Source organism: Primulina eburnea, chromosome 3 (assembly GCF_022965805.1).
Source record: "Primulina eburnea isolate SZY01 chromosome 3, ASM2296580v1, whole genome shotgun sequence".
NCBI lineage: Eukaryota > Viridiplantae > Streptophyta > Magnoliopsida > Lamiales > Gesneriaceae > Primulina > Primulina eburnea.
In genome coordinates this window covers 16,781,575-16,797,417 of record NC_133103.1, presented here as the reverse complement: position 1 = coordinate 16,797,417, position 15,843 = coordinate 16,781,575, and the positions used below count along the sequence as shown (strand labels likewise).

The window sequence follows — 15,843 nt, the reverse complement described above, 5'->3', positions numbered from 1 at the left end:
ATTTGTATTTAAAAAAAGCTTGATAAAATTGAATATCATAAAAATTTAAAAAAACTAACCGTATTTTTTTTAAAAAAAAAGATGTAATTTTAAAAAATCAAAAATAAAAGAAAATGAAATAAACTGGCCCATTTTTTCCTTTTTTCATTACAATCATCGTTGCATAATACATCGTTCTGAGAGAGTTCATATCGAGCAAATCCATGAGAAAACTATTGTACCGCGAGCATTGGAGCATTAATCTCTTTGTTATAAATACGACACATTTTTACAAATTTGGGTACTTCTTATATCAGACTGAGCATTAGAACTTCAATCTTCGTCGGAATTTGCAAAATCTAGCTCAATCATCTTAGTGCCGACAAGCTCAGTTTCTTGTCTCTTCTCCATTTTCAATTTTTTGCTTCTGGGCTCTTCATCTGGTCTGAACCTGAACAATCAGACCATCAGCAGGAAAGCATACCGATGAATGAAAAAGGTGAGAAAAATATGTGTACGAAATAGTCCATTTTCAACTACCTTAACTCTTCTCTACTCTTTGATTGATGTACATTAACTGTTTCAGTTGGACCCTTTTTCCCTGAGATTGAACCAAATATATTTGGTAAAGGAAATCCAATGGCCAGAATTAGCATGGACCAAATGGAATTGTAAGCATACCGGCAACATGATTCAGAAATCTTATTCCTTGTGAATATACCTTTGTTGTGACTTTGTCAGCGTTGCTGTTGTGTTGGCATATAACCCCGACAGTTAGCAAAAGTGAATGAAAAGTCATCAAGAAGTCCCAAATAATGTGTTTTAAAAAATATAAGAAACTATGGTTTTAAAAAGGTGTAAGAATTTTGGTTTTTGACTGTAATATTTTCTTGTCACTGATAAAGTACAAATAAAATAGGAGAAATACAAACCTTAAGGCCTTCCTTAATCCTTCTACAGACAATAATTTAACAGGCTGAGCAGATTTTGTAAACGTTGGTCTGTCACTCTTAGGATTAACCACATAAATTCCTTCTGACTGTAGACGATCTCTGAATGCTGTCCTTAAATTTCTGATAAAGAAGTTCAACTATTATTTTTCAAAAAGGGCTTCTAAACAGAATCCTTACTAATATCTCAAATATTAGCTAGAGCTACCCACCCTCCTTTGAGCTCTGTTCTTGTATTGACATACTTTTTTGATGCATTCTGTTCCAAAGTTTAAGCAGGAAAAATACGTCTAGTTATATTTCTAGCTGCATGATGAAAGTGAGAAGATTGCCAAGTGGGTTGTACCTGTTTATGGTAGCGGCAATATTTTCCTTGGCGTCTGAAGATGTACCAATAAGTAGTAGTTAAAAGAATGGAACTTAAGTATAAGCATTATAAATAAAATACACAGCAACAAAAATAAACCACATCTCAAAACATGAATAATTAGAAGTTGAAGCACAAATTAGGTAAAACGTTCAATCGCAAATAAAAGTCCATTCGGCATTATGAACACGATTGGAGAATAAGAATTATAAATATTATACAGCCTGAGAAAGGCTTCTTCAATCAACTTAATTCTGAAGATGCACAGGAGATAACCACATACACATTGATGACTGCTGTGCATTCCTTTCCATCATATCCGTTTCCCTTACAAAATCCAACATCCGCTGAAGCACCCAATTTTAAAATGTGTTTAGCGGAAAAGATACTCAAAGAAAATCCACTTGCCTGAAATAGAGGCCCGGCATGAGTTAGAAATCTGGACCCTATTCAACTGAAAATGATAAGAACATATTATAAAGCACTTACCGAGTTCTCCTTGCGGACATTGCAATTGAACAGAGCAAAGACCGTCCCTACCTTCTCATTACAATTTTTCTCATAAGCATCACCAAACAAGAAAAGAGAAATTACATTTTCATCTAAACCTCCCATTTTCCAAATCGCAAACTTCTTTCCTATGGAACTAATTCTCGGCGACCCCGTTTCACTTAAAATTCCAACTGTGGCCCAACACCCAGAAAGTGTATCTCCTCCTAGTAAGTTCCTAAAACCCAGAAAATAACATTAGAAACAACATTGTACGATAGAGTAATTAAAAATGTAAGGATCATAAAGAAACATGCATACTTTATTGCAGGCAATCTGACAAATCGAATATCCGATAAGCGATTGCTCAGCTCAAGAGGCGTTACCACCTGATCCCTGAACATGAAAATGTAACCAAGTGTGATGAACAAACAGATAGCCGGTATTAGATGTATCTACAAATTATTTGTTTTAATGCCGCCAAATAAAAGCAATTAAGAGCCAAACAGTATTATATCCTGACTTCCCAATGTAAAGAAACTCAAACATGTCCTGGAAAATTCCAAACCCCATTAAAAATCAAGCAAGCTTTTGTTCATCAGACACTAGATGAATAGAATAGGTGTTAAGTCCTTTCCTCTCATTCGAAGGCACTAGTTATATTGCTTGAAATTGCCATTTCAAGCTTACTCAGCCACAGGAGCAACATTTTCTTGTCCGTGCACACGCAGTGACAACTGTGAGAAATAAATAATAGGTTGTCTATTGTTCCAGAATTTATTAGATTCAAGAGTTAGTGGTTATGCTGTACCATTAATGGTTATGAATCTAATGAGAATGAGTATTGCTTGTCCGCTTCTAAAATTCGACCCAGGCGACTGTCCACACCGAAAAAGTGCCAGTCGGTCAGCCTAGGCGCCCGAAAATTACTTTTTTTTAGAAAAGTTTTCTGGACTTTTAATTTAAATTAAAAGCCCAATTTAAAAAATGAAAAGTAATTTTTTACAAGATCTAAACCAAAGTTTAACAATAAATATGATTTGTTAGCTTGCTCTTATACACCAAACTTCATCTTATTGTGTTGATATCTTGGAATCCGCCTAACGATGCCTAGTCCCCGCTTAGGCGACCTAGATGCTAGATGCTAGCGTCCGTCTAGAGCCTAGCAATTTTTAGAACATTGCCGTGGATGTAGACGAATTCGTCGAACCACATTCCAGATTATCTTGAAAGATCCAAAGTGAATCCAAATTGCAGAGCAAACCGACAATTCTTGAGTTAAGTTTTCGCGAGTCATTCACAACACTATAATATGGTATATACTCAACTTTATACAACAAATGATTCCAGTTGTAAAATTAACCCCTCGAGATTTCTCGTTTGCTGAAATTCAAGGTACACCTACCTGATTCGCAGCCCTGAAAACTTCTCAACCCCAGTGTCCTTCAATCTCACTGTCTGCTTCAGTTTAATAGATTTCTTCACACTTACAGGATCGTAATCAATGCAATCTTTCACTGAGTCCCGAAACACGGACATGTCCACCTTCCCCATTTGCTTTGGACTTTCATTTTCTGATGAATACCCTGTGTTCGAATGCACGTACATACAAAACATATTAGCACATAATTGAAATCAGCTACTTGGAACGGGACTGCATAATCATACAAAAACTATGTATGCATAAATGAATGGATTCTGGATTCGGAATGGCATTCAAATAACCCCGGTAGGAGAAATACAAAGAGAATGCAGATTTAGCATAATTTTAAACAAATTTAAATTTACAAAAAAAAGCTTGAATCGCTCCACATTACACCAATATCGCAAATTCCATACGTATGTGCTATCAACACCGCACCATAATATCAACAATATAAATCTAACATACTTAAAATGAAACCTCGGAAATTAATAAAGCTAACTTAATGCTCGATTGGCAAAAAATAAAATAAAAAATAAACAGGGCCTGTATACCTGCAGAGTTGGAAGAAGGAGAAGCGGGAGGGGTTTCGAGAACCCGATCTTGAAGCGACAGGAGAAGATCGAGATCGTCTTGATGATTCAGATTCGTCATTGTTTTGGTGTGATTTGAGAATGAAACGTGAAATATTTAGGGTTTTGGCAGGGCAATTGGAGGGATAATTTGAATTCAAGGAGGGAGAAATTTGGTGCCATTTTTCGTGACTTCTAACTTGGAACCTTTTTTTCCCACGGTTAACGAGATTGTGGCATTAACTTCACTTCATTTCAACGATAAGATTTTGTCATACATACAATTTCAAAAAAAAAAAATGAGTCTATATAAGCATGGTATATCTTGGTCATCCATCCTATCATGGAGCATTGCCCAATACTCACATGAGTAGGATGAAGTAAACCTTTTCCCACACTTTTATTTTTACCAAAAATACACACACTTTCACATAAATTATATCTTACTCTCTCTTATATGTTTTATTTTTCTTATTATATTATTAAAAATGTGGCTATTATAGTATTCATTTTTAGTAGATTGGTTTGTTCACTTATTTAGGTCATCTTCAACCACAAAATCTATTTTGGTGCAAATTTTAACCTAAAATAATGCGATTTTTGCACCAAATACAACATCCATCTCCAACCCATTTACTTCAAATCTCACACCAAAAAAAATATTCTCAAAATATTCCTTTTATGTTACATATATTAATTATTATCTTTTATTCAATATATTTTTAATTATGACTAATGTGTATATTATATAATCAATATTATATTATTAATAAAGTTAAATAATAATATTTAAGTTTATAATTTAATTATATAATTTGAATGACTATATTCATATCACAAATGATCAATTAAAGCATTACGTACTGCGAAATGAACATCTTTATATTAAATTATATTATTTATGAATCATTAAAGCAAATTATTCTTTAATTATTAATAATTAACATAAATAAATAAATATTTAAAAAATCAATAATTATTATTTTTAATTTTTATGTTTAGATATCTCATTATTAAAATAATAATATAAATATTTTATTATTATTTAAATAATATTTATATTTAAAAATAAATAATAAAATTAATATATATTTATAATAATTAAAACAAAAAAAATTAAAAAAACAAAAAAAGTGCTGCGCCAAATTTGGCCCAAGAGTGGGGGGGGCTGCGCTATTTTGGCCAAATAGCGTAGCCTCCATTGGAGCAAATTTTTGTGCCAAAATGGTGTTGAGATGGCCTTATTGTAAAAATAACTCATTTTTAAGTAATTTACAATTTATTCCATTTACATATATTTTAACACACTTAAAAGATTGAAAAAATCGTCTATCCAATTCATAATTGATAGACAAAATATTTTTCACTATTTAATTAATTAATTTACGTGCCAGCACTATGAGTAATAACTAACCACGGGCACATGTGTTGTTTTACCAAAACTCCACTCGATGAGCATCACTCGATTTTGATTCCATTTCAACTGAACTCCCGAGAACATCACATTTCTCTCTCAATTAACGAATCACGAGGCTTTGAATATTTAGACACCGCCAACAATTGAAATCTTAAAATCAAAATGAAATAAGTGGCAGTCACACGTAAGATTGTCTCACGACTTTATGCAACACACAATGAAAAATCTTGTTTTTGCTCCTTAGTTTTGCATACAATTAATCTGAAAAGTTCCCAACATAATATATGTTTTATGCTAAAAATATTGATATATCACGAGAAATCACCTTCTTCTCTCAAATAATGTTCAAATGCATGTGGTGCATAAAACAACCAACAAATCAACTCTGAAAAATTTGACAATAAAAGCTCATCTGTAAAACCCACAATTTCCAAACCATGTATTATTTTTGTACTAGAATATCAAAGATATTTTTTATTTAAATATTTTCTAAAGTTGTGATAGATAATTAAATATTTGTGTACAAGTACCCAATGAGTTTAAAATTTAAGATGATAATATACCTATTATTCGATTTTTGGGATATATAAATAGGTCAAGATCCAAAAATTTAAATAAGAAGATATTGAATATAAACAATTATGATTTCAAAATTTGATAAATAAAATGCAAATAAAGAATATAGGATAAAAGAAAATTAATACATGTGGGGACCCGGACGCTAATCATCGTCTTAATCGTCATTGAGACTAATTTAATCAATTATAATAAACATGGTCTAATTTTTTTTTTAAAGTACATTATCAAAGACGGAACGAAATGGCATACATCTTAATATACATGTCAGTATTAAAAGTTCAAGTCTTGCACTATATACAATCAGTCTCAACTAAGGTTTAACAACTATATAGCAAGTGTTTAAACCCTATCTCTAATCCAAGTCCGTAGTCTCCACTCTAATATCGATCTTTCTTCACCTCTGTGACCCTGAACATGTCCCACCTGTTGCCATGCACACATACAAACACGACAACAGCCGGATAACTCCGGTGAGAATAAAATCCCAGTATAAACTATGTATCCATGCAATCATATAAAGCATATATATAAAAGCACAAGCAAACATTAAACATGTATCACATCTGACTACATGAATCAATACAAATCGGTATTTAAATCAATGACTCGTTATCTCATCTCATCTCATTTCTAATCTAGGGATCCCAATCTTAATTTAGACTTTGGCATTCTATATCGAATGTCTACAATAGAAGTCGATCTACTCCTAAGCTCATCGATATACCACAAGTCTAGGATCTTAGCGGTTCTGCCAAAGACTTGGCGGTTCTGCCCTAGCTAGGCTGATCTGCCATAGACTCGAACTCTTGCTCTGCTATAACTCAATAGACTAAAAATATCAATCTGATAATTTGCAAATATCAATACAATGAAATAAAGTATGTGATTTTGGGAAACTCCAGTCAAACCCCACTCGAGTTGTGCACTCCCGAATCAACATTTATTTATACCTTTCGTTCTGTCGCTCTGATACAATCGAAGTCTCGACTCAAAGTCTGTCAATGTTCAATCTGGCAATGACAATATCAATATACTGTATCAATATTCTATTCAAATCAAGAAATCTCTATCTTATCAAATTCTGACGGTACAACAGTACAATCCTGCGATACCGCTGATACCACACCAGTATATACTAATTCCAATAGCTTATAATCAACCACCGTACAAATCTGACATCAATTCTAATCGATTCCATTCTGAAAATCATAACAATTCCATATGATATATGTTTCTTAATCTGACTTCGATTCGATGATGTCTACTATGTCAAGAGCACTATATATGAATCGTATCTGATTCTGGACCTAGCATAATTTCAAATCTTAATAAAACGTAACGAAACTTACGTCATGTAGTAGCTGTCGTTGCTAGGAACACGGTGTCGTACTCGGATTTAAATTTGGACGGACGGATCGAAATATAAAGGCGTAAGGATTTTTATCAATCTTTCTCGTTTTCCTTTCTTCGTTTTTAAGAAATTCTGAAGGATTTGTGTGTGTGTTTATATATATATATATATATATATATATATATATATATATATATATATATATATATCTCGGGCGGTCAAAAAACTACCGTCCGGGCGCCACATCTTCTACACAAAACATACCTTATCGAACATTGGCGCTCGGACGGTCACTTGCTACCGCTCGGGCGCCAATAGTTCTGTCCCAAAACTTATACAATTCATATGCTTTGCCCAATCTGGTCTCGGAATGGCCCAGCTATAATGACATCAGTTCAAACTCAATAATCTTAGATTAATAAAATCAAAATCTCGGGCATTACAATACATACATGTATATTTGGATTAGAATAAAGAGAAAATTACATTATTAGATAATATAATTATCACGTATATATATTTATATATGCAATTTTTTAATTACATATATCAAGATGATAAATAAATGCATACACGATAAGAAGATGCGTGCATGAATGTCAAAACATGCGTACCAAGAAATCAAGAATTCCGGCCTAAGAAGATCAACAAAATCAAGAATCCAATCGTAAGGGCAATTATCGTCAAAAATTAGATAATTTCATACGGAAATTCGAATTTTTAGAATGCATAGATTAAACGTGTACTAAAAAAATAAAAAGTCTATCAGATACAGAAAACTAGACATGAAATTCGAATTCCATGTCTAACAATAAAGAATTTCAAAAACCTTATCCAAAGAAATAGCTAAGAGATGATAATATATCATAGATTCAAATTTTAATTCAAAAATTTAAATAAAAAGATAATACAAGATATGGATAGCAGTAAGCCCTCTATAAATAGGATAATACAAGATCATATATTCAAAATTTAATTCAAAAGTTTAAACGAGAATTTTCAACTCTCGTTTTGAGAATTGGCAAAACTTGTGTGAAACGGTCTCACGGGTCGTATTTGTGAAATGAATCTCTTATTTGTATTATCAATGAAAAAGTATTATTTTTTATTGTGAATATCGGTAAGATTGACCCGTCTCAGATTAAGATCCGTCAGACGGTCTCACATAAGACCTACTCTTGAGAATTTTCAACTCTCGTTTTGACATATGCCTGAGCTTTTTATGCCATAACACTATTAATTTTCTCCTAAACCAATCAATGCAACCGCTAGTTCCGCCTCTTAGTATGTTTTTCTCAAAAGCACATACAAATCTATAACAACATTTTTTGTCTTCATAACTACATGCGTCTTTCACAATTTTCATGATCTCGTTCTCGATACAAGTTTTGCACCCGATATCATCCAATCGTCCTAGGGAAAAAAATTTATTCGTCAGCCCTTCCACATATCATACCTCTTCCATGGTGCGAATGATACCATCGAACATTTTTATTTTGACAGTACCTACCGCAGCTATTTCCAAGACATGATCATTTCCCATGAATACAGATCCTTCCGAGGCTATTTCATACTGATCTAACAATTCTCTGAGATATGTCATGCAACACGTCGCTCCTAAATCCATAAGCAATGTGTCACAAAATTGGTGTCTGTCTTCTGCAATTGTTGTTGTTTCGCTAAATAATATTTCACCACAGCATGAAGTATTGGTCACATTTCCTTGATAACCCTTCTCGATACTCGCATTCTATTTCTTGAAGTGTCATCTACCGCCATATTTTAAAAAATTAAAATTTTTCTTCTTACTTGTTGACTTTGATCTAAATCATCTTTGGCTCCCACCAGAGTCACAATCTAAAAATCTCTCTTATCATCGGTAAAGTTTTTTCCTGTTTTGAAGTTATCAACATATCTTCCTTATCATTGCGTCGACTTTCTTATCTGAGAACTGTAGTTAAGACACCGTCGAAGTTTAAAAATTATGGGAAGATATTGTTGGTTAAATTGATGATATGTTGATTGTATAAATTTGGTAGATTTTGAAGTAGAAGCTTTTATTGTATAAATTTGGTAGATTTTGAAGTAGAAGCTTTGATCATTCTTTTTCCTCTATTTTATGCCTCATAGAGGTGAGTTGGGAAAATAGAGTATTTAGAGTGTTGATATGATCAGTCATTGATGTTAATTCTGTCATCTGAAAATTATAAAGTCTTCTCTTTAGCAAAATCTTATTGTGTAGCGACTTCACATTGTACGCTTTTTCAGAGTATCTTAGATAATTTTCGTCATCTTTATCTCATTGATATTTGGCAATACTTCGTCTGCTATAGATAATTGTAAATTGACAACAACATTATCATTCATATCATTCCACTTTCCATCTGCTGTCAATTCTCTCGGTCTATCTCCAATAACAAGCAATAAATTCTTCTTTATTAAAACTAGTTGTATATTTATTTTTCACATCATAAAATTGCTCACATTGAACTTTGTTATCTCATACATGCTCGCAATTATGTCTACAACAATTTAGTATATTGGACAAAGTAATCCCATCTTAATACAAAATCTTAAAAAAATGTTTTCTGATGTGGAAGATCAGTCTAGGCTGCAACCACAGAGTATACTCATATTTAAGAAATTTTAATGTAGAGCTCAGATACTACTTGTTGACTCAGGTGTAGTATCTTGAGATAATAATATGAAATAATGAATAAAACTGGACACCGAAATTTACATGAAACATATTTAAAAAAATTTACTATAAAAACTAAGGACAAGTCGAAAAGAATTATACTATAATATTTTATGGTGTACAACCACTCATTGTGTTCAGGATTAAAAGAGAAATCGAAATTACTCAGTGATTATAGGCCAATCATTATATGTTATATCGGGAGTGATACTCTCAGCTCATTGTTTTCTACAAAATGTTCATATAAAAATATGAATTCAAAACCGAAAAAATGATATCCATCAATACGTTTTTGCTTGAATTGAAATGTTCATATTATATAACATATAATGAGCCGATTCTAGTGTGGGGACCCGGATGCTAATCAAGTTCATAATCGTCATTGAGATAATTTAATCAATTATAATAAACATGGTCTAAAATTATTTTTTTTAAATGCGGAACGTAATAGAAATCATACTAGCATACATATCAGTATAAAATAAGGTACAAGTCCTGTACAGCATACATTCAATACAGATTAAGGTTCAACAACTAGCTATCAAGTGTCCAAACCCTATCTACAGTAACTTCAAAGTCTGTGGTCTCCACTCTAATCATGATCTCTCGTCATCTCCTCGACCCTGATCATATCCCACCTGTTGTCATGCACACATACGAACACGACAACAGCCAGATAATTACGGTGAGAATATAATCCCAGTATAACTCAACGAACATGCAATCATATAATCAATATAAAGCATGAAGTAGATATCAAATATATATCAAAGTCTGAAACATAATTAATATAAAACTATCAATCATACTCGTGACTCCACGACTCAGACTAGACTCAATCCTAGTCTAGGGATCTCGGTTTCCAGACGTTGGCATTCCATATCGATCACCAGTAATAGAAAAAACTTCAATTCTATCCACATCGATATGGTATCGATCACCAGTAATAGAAGAAACTCCAATTCTATCCACATCGATAGCCAATCGTCCGGTGACCTATGCGTGATAGACTTTGGCACTTTCGCCAATTCACTATCTTGTGACATCGTGCAATGTGCCCGTGGCGATCCCACCACTATCAGGCACTTCTGTCACAAGATTACTCGTCTAATACATGCTTCCTATAAATTAATAGAACAAGCATATCAAATCAAATCAATGCACACAATAACAATAAGTATGTGATTTAGGGAAACTCAAGTATATCCTACTTGAGTCGATCTCCCAATACCACATTGACTTATACATTTCGTTTGTAGTCTTGGTCTGAAGCAATATCAGTTCTGAACTCGGGACTGTCTCTGTAAATCTGAAACGACATATCGGGAATCATAATATCAATATTCCATTCTCAATTCAACACTGAATCTGATTAATCTGGATTTAATTCAAATCACGGCATAACAGCACAATCTCAGTATCCCCGTCAATACCATATCAACAAACATCAATTATAAATCATAACTCATATCCGATACAATCTGTAATTCATTCATAATCCAAGTCTGTCCGATTTCAAATCAATATAGTCAGAAAATCATAACAATTCCATAATCAGTCTGTTTTTCAATTTGACTTCGATTCTACGATGTCTAACATATCCAGAACACCATCTATGAATTATATCAAATTCCTACGACATCATATTTTCAAATGATACCAAAACTCAATAAAACTTACGTCCAGTTGAAGCTGTCGACACGAGGATCTCAGTACAGGGTTCAGATTATAACTCTGATAACCGAATATGGAGTAATCAAATTTCTAAAGCTTAAGAAAACTTTGAAGGAATTTCTGAAATATTGCTCGATTCTTTCTAAGGGAGAGAGAAGGGAAATCCATATATATATATATATATATATATATATATATATATATATATATATATATATATATATATATATATATATATATTGCATATAAATCGTACGTGGCTTCTCCAGAATTTCGTTCAAAGCCTCTCGCGCATATGCGCGACTTCATCCCGCGCATATGCACGAGACCTACTGCCTCGACGCATGGGCAATCCAGCTGCGCGCACATATACACGATGTCTTGTCGCGCATATGCGCCAAATGTTCTGGTACGAACTCTTGGCTCTTCGGCAGTTTGCGCACCACCCATCCGCGCACATGCGCCAAACTCTCTGTCCGCACACCTTCGAAACTCAACAATGCAAAATCTCCGGGCTCGAAATACTCTGTCTATAATTACATCAATTTATCGATAATTAATCTCAAATTACGTAATAAAATTCCAGACATTACATCTAGATTCTAGGTTAGCTGAATTTATCACTAATTTTCAAAATTTTATAAGTAATAAAAATGGAAAAGAAGACAAGACATTTCCCTTTTTAACATGAAAAGAAGATAAGATATTTCAATTGTAATTATGTCTATTCGCAATTTCAATATTTCATCATAGGTGTCAATAAATTTTTGTCTGGTTCATTATATCTCTTTATCTTTTTTTTGTTGCAATATTGTTTGTCGATACTTCCAACAAAAAATTAAATTAACAAAAAAAAATAAAAATCATAACTAAAACTAAAATTTGACTACATTAAAAATCCAAAAATAAATATAAAAAACAAATAACCAAAATTATAAAATTTCCGATTTCATGAAAAAACACTAATTTTTATCGTGAATATCGGTAAGATTGAATCGTCTCAGAGATAAAGATTTGTGAGACCGTCTCACAAGAGACTTAATCCAAACTTAATTAGATAGTATAAATTCGAAATAGTATATAACCACTCAACTTTATATCCCAGGTAATTTGTATTGAGTTTCCCTATATTTCATATATTTGACACCCATCTTCCTTGCATGTTATAATTTACACTTGGTAAAAGAGATAATTGTCATTTGCATAAATTACATATAGGATGAATACAAATAATCCCACGTTTTAGAGTGTCATCATATATTATCTCTCACCATTTCAATTTCAAAAAGAGTAGGTCCCATCTGAGACCGTCTCACGGATCTCAATCTGTGAGACGGGTCAAGCCTACCCATATTCACCATAAAAAGTAATACTCTTAGCATAAAAAACAATACTTTTTCATGGATTATTCAAATAAAGATCCGTCTCACAAAATATGACTCGTGAGACCGTCTCACACAAGTTTTTACCTTTCAAAAATTAACCACTTTCGAACATACCTTTTCGATTTTAATGTCATGTATTCGTTTTCTTAATAAAGGACATTGAGTTAGGTGCGGTGCGGGAAAAACAAATGTGTGGTGGTGAGTAGCCATGGACATCTGATATTATCGGCATGTAACAGCAAGGCTAAACACTTGGTCGTCAGGTCGGATTCTTCCAGACCTAACCTAAAAGAATCGGAACCGATTAGCTCCGATCCGGTCGGCTAACTTTTTTACTCCGATCCCACGGAAGCAAGAACGAAAAAAGGCTTGCCCTACTTCACCTAAACTTATAATTACATCCCTATTTTTGCTGGGAAAAGAAAAAGGGAAGACGAAAGTAAACCAAATTAAGCCCACACACAACCACAATCACACTCGTGTTTTTTGGTGCTTTCTTTCGTAATTCAACCTACTGCGCACTTCGAGAAGACCTATGACAGTAACTTAATTTCTCATATATATAGTTCGAATGCGCAAAATTTGTATGCCAAGCCATAAAACAATTAAATACGAGTGAGAAAAAATACCGAAATTTTGGTATATCGATATTACTTTACAGAAAATTATCAGTTTTTCGGTGTACCGAAGATTTTGTTAAGGTATGGTAATGATATCGAAATTAACGGTATGAAATTTCTAAAGAGTGGTATATATCGCAATATAGAAACAATGCACAGAAAGTATAAATATATAATATTTTAAAATAATAAAGCAATAATTTTTTAAAAGTACAATGTTTGTTTTTTGTTTTTCTTTAATATATAAAATAGTATATATCGATATCATATCGAAATATCTATATATCACAAAATTTCGGTATAATCGGTATGCTAGCTAGTGATGCTTACAGAAAATTTCGTTATTGAAAATTGTATTTTTGATCACTTATATTTGGTTTTTGAGATTTTAGGCATTTACATTATCGAAGTTCAATCATAGTAATAATGTATTTTTCGATTTCGGTAATTTTAGTCATCTAGATTATCGAACTTCAATCTTAGTAATGTATTTTTCGATTTTGACAATTTTAGTCTTCATCTGAAATGCTGGTATGATACTACACATTTTAGCGCCACATGAACGTCAAATCGGAAAAAAAACACTAAAATTTAAAAGTAGCAAAAATAACGAAGATGAATAAATAGCACAAAGAAGCAAATATAGATGACCAGAAATGCAGTTTCTGCTTATTTTGACAGGCAGTTAGTTCACAAACCAGTTATACTAGTACTAGATTAATTCTCCGTGCGTAAATTTCTTGATATGTTTTCAATGATTGTGTCTAGATATTGTCCGGTAGCAGCCATTCATCAATCTGTACAAAAGACGAATTTAGTTACGTGGCTCGTAATAAGACATCTGTAGATGATTCTATCCGCACCACATTCACTCTTTATATATATATATATATATATACTCAAGAATCCAAGAAACGGGATGACGCAAATGGCGGTCCCAAATCAATTTCTGGTGCTTTTTTGGTCCATCTGCCGGTTGAGGAAGGTTTTCGTATGGTTAGGAAACTATAATTAATTAAAGTTGGTTCAAGTTTTGGGATGTGAAACAGACTTGAGATTTCAACTTGTATATTCTAATGTTGCCATTATTATTTCAATAATTTCTTCCTTTTTTGGTGACTTAAAACCTGCAACAGAAGGGTTGCATATGTACCGGATAAACCTTTGAACTTAACACGGTAGTCTACAAATAACATCAATCGGTTAAATGAATCGCACTAGACAAATCATATACGATATATTCGACTCAGAAAATCAATAATTTCTTACGTCTATCTTAGGTTGACTAAAATCTAGACATTGTTCACGTACTTGTGTATGTGACATGCAATATCATGCGACTTAATTAATATAGTATTATGTGTAAATTATGTATTTTAAATACTATCATTATTATGTAAACTTGAAATTTATTTTAATTAGTATTAAACAGTATATAAACATGCAAGCGTAGATTTGAAGTTTATGATCATGCTTCTCTAAAATTGTAAAAAAAAATTGAAAAAATTGGAAATACATTAATCAAAATACAACATTATTGTTTGAATATATGATACTTTGTCCAAGTGTTTAAAGTATCTATTGTTTGATAGTAGTTTTCAAATGAGCGTGTACAATCTGTTTTGACCAAAAAAAAAAAAAATAGTATATGTATAGATTATATAAATTTTTGGAAAAATTACAATTTTGATTATACATATTTGTTTATGTGCGATTTTGATCATAGTATTGACTGTATTGTCAAATTTCAATTTAGTGATATATATTTTAATTTTCGATAATTTTGATGGATATAGATATTACGTCTGTACCACACCATGCTCACATAAAGAAAAAAAAAAAGTAAAATTAAGATTCTAAATTAAACTAACTAGGCTATTTTACTCAATATTTGTCGCGTTAATTACAACTTTATAGTTATTGTAGGAAACAAATATATTATGAGTGAGTCTCATGTGAGACCGTCTCATGAATCTTAATATATGAGACGGGTCAACCATGCCCATATTCACAATAAAATGTAATACTTTTAGTATAAAAAAAGTAATACTTATTCATGGATGATCCAAATAAGAGATTCATCTCACAAATACGACCCGTGAGACCGTCTCACACAAGTTTTTGCCATATATTATATATTGAATTGATTTAAACTGGTCCAATATTTATAAGGCAAAAACTTGTGTGAGACGGTATCACGGGTCGAATTTGTGAGACGGATCTCTTATTTGGGTCATCCATGAAAAAGTATAATTTTTTATGCTAAGAGTATTATTTTTTATTGTGAATATGAGTAGGGTTGACCCGTCTCACATATTATTATCCGTGAGACGGTCTCA

General features: G+C 32.4%; 1 protein-coding gene across 1 annotated transcript; it reads right to left on the bottom strand.

Annotated features, from left to right (window-relative positions):
• Positions 1 to 133: 133 nt before the first annotated feature.
• Positions 134 to 3,991, bottom strand: LOC140828353 (uncharacterized). The gene is made up of 11 exons (XM_073191339.1): positions 3,763 to 3,991; positions 3,191 to 3,371; positions 2,107 to 2,181; positions 1,786 to 2,023; positions 1,580 to 1,704; positions 1,276 to 1,309; positions 1,142 to 1,188; positions 912 to 1,052; positions 661 to 725; positions 520 to 580; positions 134 to 430 (listed from the first exon to the last, which is right to left on the bottom strand). The coding sequence occupies exons 1-11, from the start codon at positions 3,860 to 3,862 to the stop codon at positions 313 to 315; spliced, it is 1,185 nt and encodes a 394-aa protein (XP_073047440.1). The 5' UTR covers positions 3,863 to 3,991; the 3' UTR covers positions 134 to 312.
• Positions 3,992 to 15,843: the final 11,852 nt, after the last annotated feature.

What these genes read in the sequence shown, in the direction of transcription:
- LOC140828353 (XM_073191339.1), bottom strand. Translation starts at nt 3,862, where the DNA reads ATGACGAATCTGAATCATCAAGACGATCTCGATCTTCTCCTGTCGCTT. An exon ending in AGAACAGAGCTCAAAGGAGG is followed by an intron (nt 1,053 to 1,141) that starts GTGGGTAGCTCT and finishes CTTCTTTATCAG; the next exon opens with AAATTTAAGGACAGCATTCA. An exon ending in AAGAGTAGAGAAGAGTTAAG is followed by an intron (nt 431 to 519) that starts GTAGTTGAAAAT and finishes CTGATTGTTCAG; the next exon opens with GTTCAGACCAGATGAAGAGC.